The sequence below is a fragment of the Fulmarus glacialis genome, unplaced genomic scaffold, assembly GCF_000690835.1.
Source record: "Fulmarus glacialis isolate BGI_N327 unplaced genomic scaffold, ASM69083v1 scaffold42340, whole genome shotgun sequence".
Classification (NCBI taxonomy): domain Eukaryota; kingdom Metazoa; phylum Chordata; class Aves; order Procellariiformes; family Procellariidae; genus Fulmarus; species Fulmarus glacialis.
Genome location: NW_009190381.1, coordinates 1 through 9,461, shown reverse-complemented (window position 1 = coordinate 9,461; position 9,461 = coordinate 1). Strand labels below are relative to the sequence as shown.

At 52.2% G+C, this 9,461-nt stretch overlaps 1 protein-coding gene across 1 annotated transcript; it reads right to left on the bottom strand.

Moving 5' to 3' along the window:
• Positions 1-1,827: 1,827 nt before the first annotated feature.
• On the bottom strand, positions 1,828-9,365 carry FOXRED2 (FAD-dependent oxidoreductase domain containing 2). The gene is given in 8 exon segments (XM_009585373.1): positions 1,828-2,093; positions 2,845-3,015; positions 3,908-4,138; positions 4,525-4,701; positions 5,350-5,516; positions 6,215-6,484; positions 7,004-7,255; positions 8,842-9,365. Coding segments are annotated over 8 exon segments (2,058 nt in total).
• Positions 9,366-9,461: the final 96 nt, after the last annotated feature.

Genomic DNA, 9,461 nt, shown 5'->3' with positions numbered 1-9,461 from the left:
GATCCTGGCTCCCGCTTGAACCTCTGGGGTTAAAGCCGCCGGATCCCACTCCGGGGAAGGTGCCATTTTTTTTCAGACCGTCACTTTTCTAAGGGGAAATCACAATTTAAGGCAACGCATACACCGTGACCGTCCGGCCTGCGGGTCCCTTGTGGGAGTTTGGGGAGGGAAGAGGAACCACCCAGAGAAGAGGCATGCAGGTACCGCAGGGCTGCGCCCCGAGTCAGCACGTATGGGGTATGAACAAACAGGCTCTGGGTGACAGCCAGGCACCCCAGCTCCGGCACAGGCCCTCTTCTTCCCCCGGATAATCTCCTGATAAAAAGCCCACGGTGCCAAGGACGCAGCAAGCGGTGGCACCACCCGGACAACTACAGGCCACGAGAGCCATTCCCGGACTGGCCTGGGGGCTGGGGCAGTGGGCTGTAAAGCCCACGGAAGGATGCTGATCGGCGCCAGCTGAGAAGGGGACTGTTTCCCCTTTCCAGCTGCACGTGAACACGTAAGATCTTCGAGCAGCAGCAGCATCGCTAGCACAGCCCAGTATTCCCAAAGAGGAGCAAGAACTCATTTGTCATCTCCTTCACCTCTTCTGCTCCCCAGCCTCTCCAAGCATGAGGCAGAGGCGGGGTAGGAATTGGGGCTTTACAGAAACGGCAGCTGAATTCGAAGGGTTGGGAGAGTTTTAGGTACCTGGAGGTCTGGGGTATCATTAAGCACAAGCGCAGAGGGGTATGTTCTTCTAGATGCTAAGGGGTTGGAAAACGTGTGTGGAGGTAAAAGCCTGTTCCCCCTCGCCCCTCCTCTATTTCCTAGCAATCACAGGGACATCATGAGAAGGAGCTCAGAACTGCTCCTGCTTTGCAACTCCAGGGCCGGGGAAGGAGCCCACGGGGAGGTGACGGACAAATGCAGAGGCTGACAGAGGGAGCAATAAAGCGCAGCCAGCCTCCCAGTCAGTGCCGGTAAGATCTCAAGGTGACTGGAGGGGAATAAAAGAAATAGAAGACAAGCATTTTAACAACATCAATGTCCACCTGAAACGTTCTTGATGGGACATAGTGCAAATAGGAGAAGTATTGGTCATGCTTTATAAAAGACAAGGGCTAACCTTTCAGGCTGCTTGGTGCGGGAGAAGAAAAACACGAGGACAGCGGAGCCGAACTCAGTGTAAGTCTCTGTGTCCCTGGCATTCCAGGCAAGCTGCTCATCCTCTGTGGCGGGAAGGGTCTCCTGTAGTGCTTTCCGGGAAACGACAAATTATCCGACCTACGTGGTAACTAAAAAAAGACTGCCCCTCTCCACTCAAGCTACACAACTGCCCTAACTCAAATGTGGGAAAAATACCATGAAGTTTGCCTGGAGTACCGCTTCGGGATTCGGCACACAAACAAATCTTCATCATACAGCATCCAGGGAGCAGAGAGCCTGCACCGGGCTGCCACCGGGTGCGAGCAGGTCATCTCTGAAGAGGGACGTGACATTTTAAGTTACGCAGGCGTTCCTGCGCTCTCTCTTCTTTGACCCCTGGACATCACTGCAGATACTGGTCTGCGAGATAAACACAAACACCATCTTCCGGCAACTCTGAACTCTGCAAGGACCACGCAGGAGCCTCAGCATCACTGGATTTTGGCCCCTTGCTTATGCTTCAGAGCACGTTGGTCCTCTCTGTAACAGCAAGATCTGAGCAGGTCTTTGGCAACTCATGATCAGTGGAAGGCATGGGGGTGGAAAAGGTGCACAGAAGGGCAGAATCCTGCTATGGATCTCTGTTACAATATTGTCACAACAGCACCTATGGGCTTCAGTGTGGAGCGAGAAAGGTTAAAGTTCATCCTTGGCATTAACAAGATGCTGCAGCGGACGAACCGGTATCGTGTGATCTCTCAGCAGCTGGTCCTGTGACCCTTCGCGGCTGTCAGAGGGTCTGTCGCCTGGAAAGTCTGTGAGAGTGTAATCCTCCAGCAGGCCAGCTTCTACCGCGTGCCGCCGGAGCCCCTCACTCCCCACGAGCCCTTGCATTCTCACGTACCCCTGCCGACAGAAGGGAGGCAGCTTCTGACGGGTGAAGGCAAACAGGAAGCAGGACTCTGCGGGGGAAAGGATCAAAAATCAGACTCGGCAGAGAATAACTCCCATAAACTCTTGAGGACTCATTCAGAACAAAGGGCAGAGAGGATGAGGGAAGATGACGGGAGTTTCCCACCCGGTACCCTGCCCTGGATGGCCGCAGAGTAATGGACTCAATACTGCAGAGCTCAGGAGATGCAGGGTGGCATGTCCAGCCTGCACTCTGAGAGGAAGATGAGCTGGATTTGAGCTTGCAGCACTCTGGCATCTTCTTAATACCACAGGATTGCTTCCCTCTGTGTGCTACGTGGGGTTCCTGCAGGAGGTTCCCAGTCTTCAGACCAGGAAGGGAGACCAGCTCTCACATCCCAGCACCGCCATTTCCCATGGGAAAGCAATCCCATCATCAGTACATGAAAAGAGATCTGGTACCCGATGGCACAAGGGAATATTCAGATAATGGAGGAGGAAGGAAAGCTGCAGGTAGAAAAGGGATTGAACCAAACCTCATACACCTTTCCCTAAATCCACGTGTGCCTGGGGCAGTCTCTTTCTGGCGGTGAGCAAGAGCAAAGGCTATTTGGGAACATACAGGCAGCAGCGGCACTTTTTCCTGTCTGGGGAGTACATCAAAGAGGTGCGACCGACGGTGAGACCGCCAGCTCGCCACAGGGAGATCTCGGCTATTTGCAGAAGAGATCACTCCTGTCACTTGTCCCTCACATCCCTCCTCCTCCTCCTCCTGCCATCTCGACCCTGTGCTCAAATTACCTGCAAAGAAATTGCGCAGGTCAGTGCTGAGGCAGTTCTCCAAAAACCGCCTCAGCGGCAGGATGTGAGCGTTCGGGGCCGTCCAGTCTGTCAGAAAGTCCTCCACAATGTGATGGACGGCATCTGGGCGGGGGAGAGGCCAGTCGGGGGGCCGAAGTCTCATCTCACGCTCTGCCAAGAGAACGTTAAGGGCATCTCTCAGAATTAAAATGGCATTAAAAAGAGCTTGAGACCTGGAAAGCAGCTACAACAGCTGTTCCAGCTTTTGTCCTGACCTTTTTAATCCCGACCTCACTTTCATTTGCAATCCCCTCTGCTAGCTCTGACCTCAACAGCCCTGCCGCTGCACAGCTGCCCCTTGTCCCTGACCGCAGTACTTCCTGTCATTTCACTCCCATTCCCCCTGGGCAGGGGCTGCCAGACGGGCTGAGCTGTGTTCAAGCTTTAACGCTGCTACCCATCACGCTTCTTTCCGTGCAAGGCAAGCCGGACCCTGACCCTAGGTTTCTGGAGATGAAGATTCAGCACACTCATTCCCCAAGGAAATCTATTCTGAGCATGTTTGTTTGCTGGATACAACACTCATCTTCAAACCCTTGCCTTCGGCTGCCTCTATCACTGCGTGACCTCTCAGACCTGGGCCAGCCACAGCGAACAGCTTTCTTTTGGCGATAACACTGAACAGCCCAGCCTCATCTGCTGGGACTCTGCAAAACATATGCAGGGTGCCAGCCAAAGGAAAGCACGTTCCTCTTTTGGGGAATGGGGCAGTCCCCAGCACACCTGCTTCTTCCTGCTTTCAAATGTGAGGTCTCTGGTACAACCCCTCCACCCCCCACCTCGTATCGGTCTGACCGATGGAAACTTCTCGCCAACTCCAAGCTTTTCTTCAGCTTTTCTTCACAGTGGTGGCAGATGTCCCAGAGGATGGATGTGAAGGAAGTGGAGGAGAAGGGTGTGCAATGCCTTCAGGTACCCACCGCTTCTTTGGCTCTTAAGTATCTTCATCCCTCTCCATTTTGCTCATATCAGATAATTAGCAGGGAGAGGCAGGAAAGCTTACCTGTCGGGAGGCATTTGTAATAGTAAATAACAGGATGCAAAAAGTTGGACTGCCAGGCATGCTGTGCCTCTCCCACGGCTCGGTTGTAGTAGAAGACATCCTTGTCAGCCCCAGAGAAATTCCTCCCATACTCCATGATGACGACAAACAGCCCATTGGGAGCCTTTCTCCCCGTCTGCATTTCCAGCTCGGCCAGGACTCCAACCGGGTATTCTTCCAGGTATTCAATCTGTGAATTGCAACCACAACTGTCAGACTTTTCCACCAGAGAAAATGGTGGAATCCCCAGCCGGGATCCAACACCCCCTCAGCTGGTCGAGGCTAAGGCCAAAGAACCATCAGGTAGTAATTATTTTTGGTCATTACAGATTTGGGCTGGACTTGATGCAGAGCTTATGAAGGCTGCAGATACTGTTACAAGACTCCATTATTTTCCTGGATTATGGGATTCCTCTCTACATGAGCACTGCTCAAGGAAAGCTTTTCCCTGGGGACAGTAAAAGGGTACTACACCTCTGAGCCTAGAGGGAAGGTCTGGACCATTTGTGTGGTGGCACCACAGGAAGCAATGGTAAAGAAAAAGGAATGAAACGATGGAGTGCAGTGCTGGGAATAATTACTCACTCACTCTCTCAGCAGTATGATGTCAGCCAGGACACTAAACATCTGGTAGAGGCCAGAGGCCTCGTTCACGCGCTTGATGATGGAATTGGTCAGCTGTGTAATAGGGTAGACTGTGGATGGCCAGGGGACACCATGGTGACGGTTTTCCAATAGGCGGTGGACTGCTCGAGCTAAGACATTGAGAGAAACAAAGACAGTTTATTTAAAAATCCAAACTTACGCTTTTAAGAAATCCGATCGCTCTGCTGCAGATACTGGCAGGACACAATAAATAAGCTTTACAGCTCATCGGTGCTCAGGACCTCCCACCCCAATCGCTGGTAGCTGCAGTGGAGATGCCCTCTGAAAGCTGATGTGATGCTCAGCGGTTGGTGAGGGGGCGGGGGGTCCTCGGGGATATTTCATTACTTCTGAACTGTCCTTTAATGATAAGGATGGGCACACACGCATAAAGACAGAAATTCTCTCTACTGCCCAAAGCCGCTGGGTTTTAACTCCACAGCACAGACCTCTCTCCCACAGCCTGTCACGAGGCAGAACATCTGGCAGGCAGAAATCTATTGTGTTATATAAATAAGAGACAATGGGCAAGAGAGACACAAGACAAAACAAAGACAGACAACCAAAAACTTTAGATATGACCCCAAGTCACTTCTCCTCCACTTCAGATGATGCAGCTGCAGCTTGGCTGTGTATTGTCATTCTCACTGAAAGCACAAGACTAAGGGTGATCTCTTTCCAGCAGTAAGCTACGAATTGTTCCTTCGAAGGGAGGAACAGTTCCCACCTCTGCCCTTTCTATACACCCCAGTACTCACTTGTATACCGGAACCCATGGATGAAGCCCCCAGCAGATTTCCTGAAGTCAACAGAATGGCTAGCAGTGCCAAGTACAAAGAGCCCCCGAGTGCCTCTGGACTCATAGCTGGGTTTGATCTGAGGATACTTCTTTTTATTCCCTTTTCCTGGCATCATTCTAAGGGATCTGATGTGCAAAGGAGAAGAGCAGGCTGTCAGGGAGGGCGGGGGTGGAAAAAAAGGGTTTCTGATAGGGCACACATTATATTGCAGCCAGTGCAAGACACTGTTTCATGCCCCCACTGCCTTCAGTGGGATTCACTACTACAACGAGGGTCTTGCATAAGACAAGGGTGCTCATCTCAAGGTAGCTCTGGACAGATCAAATTCCAGCCTGAGCCACTGACAGTGAATTTTGGAAGACAGTGAAGTTAGCAGTATCATTTTCAACTGCAGGAGGTACTAGGAGACAAACCAAGGTGGAGTGAAGGGAGAAAAAGCAGACAAAACCTTTCTGTAGTGATCTGTACCCATACCATCCTCATTCCAAAAAAAAAAAACCCCAAAACACAAAACATTGCTAGCCTTCTCCATGTAATCTGGCAGGTCAGGATGTTAAGTCCTAAAGGCACAAGTTTTTCTGTGTCACCCAGGTCCCAACACTGCCATTTGCTCAGCCCTAGAGCCTGTCGGTCAGAGGGCACTGGCACACATGTTCCTGCTGGGACACGGCCATAGCTGCCGGGTAAACAAAGCACCAGGTAGCTCAGAGCACGTGGAGATCTAGGCAGTGTTGCCAGGAGAGGACCTGCCCTTCCCTTTCCTCCCTACTCAGGCCCTTCACTCTACATACCTGCTTCCCTGGAGATCCTGGTTCTCCCTCACCTGTTGTAGATAGAGAAGTCAAACTTCCAGCCCAGGCAGCGGATGACACGGTCATAAGGTGCGCGGGTGGCAAAATTATCCAGTTCGTCCTGTGGGAGCGTGACGGAGTCGATGCCTACGCTGGTGTTCCTGTTCTCCAGGTAGAACCGGAGCGTGATATGCAGCTTCCCTTTCTTGTCCTTCACGATAGCCAGATCTTCCAGGTCGCCCTCCAGAAGCCCATCCAGGGATTTCAGCTGGTAGGTGTCCAGCAGGCCGTTGTTAATCGCTCTACGAAAAAAAAGGAGAACGTAGAAGGGCTAAAGGAAGGGAGGAGAGGTGGGATCCACAGTTCTGTCTCAGCTGCTGAAAATGGGACACCTTTACCAGGCATCCCACACTCCCCTTCAGTGCAAAGGTTATCCCCACAGCCTCAGGGCTCACAGGCACAGCACAGGTAACACAGCCTCGCTGCCCTTGCAGGATGTAGCCAACCTCTCAGCTCTCCTCTGTGATTGCAAGTAAGGGAACAACTTGGGAGCCAGCACTTTTTAATGATACAGTTTCCAAGGGGACATTTTCCTATTTCACACAGACCCCAAAGAGCTCTCATCAAGCTCCTGTGTTCACCAGCTGCAACCTGGACTGCTTTAAACCAAGGACCTAAAGGTAGAAGGTCCCACGTTTCCTCTGCGACCCGCAGGACCACAGCGCCTCCTGTGCCAGTCCAGCTTGTCGCCTGAGCAAGAAGCGATTCTCCTTGTTTGTACTCCAGCTGCGTTAGAAAGAGGAAGAGGAGCAGTTTCCTACCTCAGATCCCCGACGTAGTGGGTGGCCCACGAGAGGCGCACGCGGGACCGGCTCACCATGTGGATGAAATTCGTGACGCCCAGAATGTTCTCCGCCGTCTCAAAGGCCGAGTTCCCTCGGCCCAAGATCAACACAGTTTGGCCAGCAAAATCCTCCGGGTTGATGGACACAGTCTCGTAACCCTCAACATATTCTGAGCCAGGAAAGTTGACCACGTTGGGGACCCACGTCCCAGTGGCGACCAACAAAGAGCTGCAAAAACAGGGATAGTACTAGGGAATGCAGGAATTACGGGAATGGGACCATTCCTCCATCTCATCACTCCTTCCTCCTCCTGCTGTGGAAGATGGCTGTGATGCATCCCCTGCAGCCACGCTGGATCAGCTGCACAGATCATGGTTTCAAAAGAAACCTCTCCCCAGCTTCACGTAATGACCTGCTCCTCTCTTCCCTATCCTCTGGCCAACGAAGACGACTAGGAACGTCGTTATACATAGCAAAAGTCAGTGTGGGTGCTATACATATACGTCTCCCTCCGTTGTTAATGAATGTGCAAGTACTACTCATACGTATTCGCTAATGACATATATAATACTAAAGTTCCACAGGTTGCATAAAAAATTACTTTGATTTAAAATGTGTGGCTTTTTAGTATAGCAGAACAAGTCATTTTAAGAGGGATAGAAAATGGTTTCAATATTTTAAAAGGCAACTCCTAGTCATAAAAACGTTAGCAACATCACTAATTGTTAACACTAAAAGTACAGTAATCTTGTGTCTCTCCATAAGAACTTTTACTTGAATCTTTGGGAAATTTTTGTGACTTAGACGGAAACAGCAGGCAGCTGAGGCTAGCGGCACTGTCTTCCGTCCCAGCCTTCCTCACGCAGCTCCTGAGAGCAACTTGCTCGTGGTGCGTGGGTGTCCGGGATTGCCTTCTGTCCCCTCCGAGCTTGCCAGCCAGCGCACCTCCCAAGTGACAGCCAGTGCGACCTGCTGTCGTAAAGCTGAGGTTCTCAGGAGAGGTGAGAAATATACTCCGTATGTTCACGAGTAACTTCTAGACGGTTTTTAGGAATGTAGCTCAGTGGCGGTACAAGATACAGAGGCATAAGTATGACAAGGGGAAGGGGAATTCAGGGTCCAGCAACCTTGAGGTTATTCCTCACAGTCGGCTCCCTCTACTGCAACAGCCCCACTTTTCTCTGCTTCCCTCCTGCCGGCTCTGTACTAACCCAGGGCTTCAGTTGGCTGGGAAATACTTTTAAATATTGGTTCTTCTAAGCACACGTGGGTTACTGGATGTGAGGTGTCGCTGCACTGACTCATCCGAGTTTGTAATAAAGGCAGCAGTGGCTATGAGTACAACTAAGTTATTGTTTTCACAGAGACCAATTATCTAGTGATAAAACAAAAGTGATTTCAAGCTTACTATCAAGCATGGAAACTGCAGTGATGGCAATCGCAACCAGTTTATGTCTGCCCTGCCAGCCTCTCAGCTGTCCAAGGCATAACATTGCTCATGGAAGGCCTTCCCAAGAGCAGTTATTCCACCACGCACCCCGCCGATCCCTGCAAAATGTTCTTCCCCTTGATGATGGTTAAGCCCTGGTGATGGTGGTCAAGTCTCCAAGAGGCTGTGAAACCTCCATCCTTGGAGATACTCATGCCTCAACTAGGTAAGGCTCTGAGCAACCTGATGCTGCTGGCCCTGCTTTGGGCAGGGGGCTTGACAAAATGACCTTCGTAGGTCTCTTCAACCTAATTTATTCTATAATTTTGTGACTCTGAAGATGCCCATAGACAGCGGTGTGCCTAGCCCCGGGTTCGCCCAGTACCTGCACTTGTAGTTCTGCCTGTCCTGGTCGGTCAGGAGGAAGTAGTGGCCGTTCCAGGCCTGCCCGTCCCTCTCCAGCGTCACGTGGACGATGGCCGTGTTGTACTGAACCCGCAGCTTCAGCAGGGAAGCAAAGTCCTCCAGGTAACGCACCATCGCATCAGCATGGGGGAAGAAGTCAAGGGAGTAGCGCTGGAAAAGCAGCCGGCGGTCGTGGCTGAGGAGTGAGTTCCAGTCGTGGCGGAGGTTGAACTCACTGTTGAATTTGCCTGTGTACCGCTTGTTGATGCTGATGAGCTTGCGGTGGCGAGGGTAGAGGGCAAAGAAGCTGCCGGGAGCGTGGCTCCGCTCGAAGACGATGTAGTCCCGGCCGGCTCGCTGGAGGAAATAGGCCGCCTGCAAGCCCGAGGGGCCGGCCCCGATGATGCAGTAGTCGTGGTAGAGGGAGGCGGCGCCGCTCGCCGCGCACAGGCTGCCAGCGTATAAGGCCAGCCCGAGGAGCGTCCCGCAGACCGCCGGGGCCATGGCAAGGCCAGGACAACCGTCCCTGCGGGGGAGAGAACCAGGGAGGCGTCGACCAGGGGGCGAGCAGCTCTGCAGGCAGAGGCCTCCCCGCAGGAG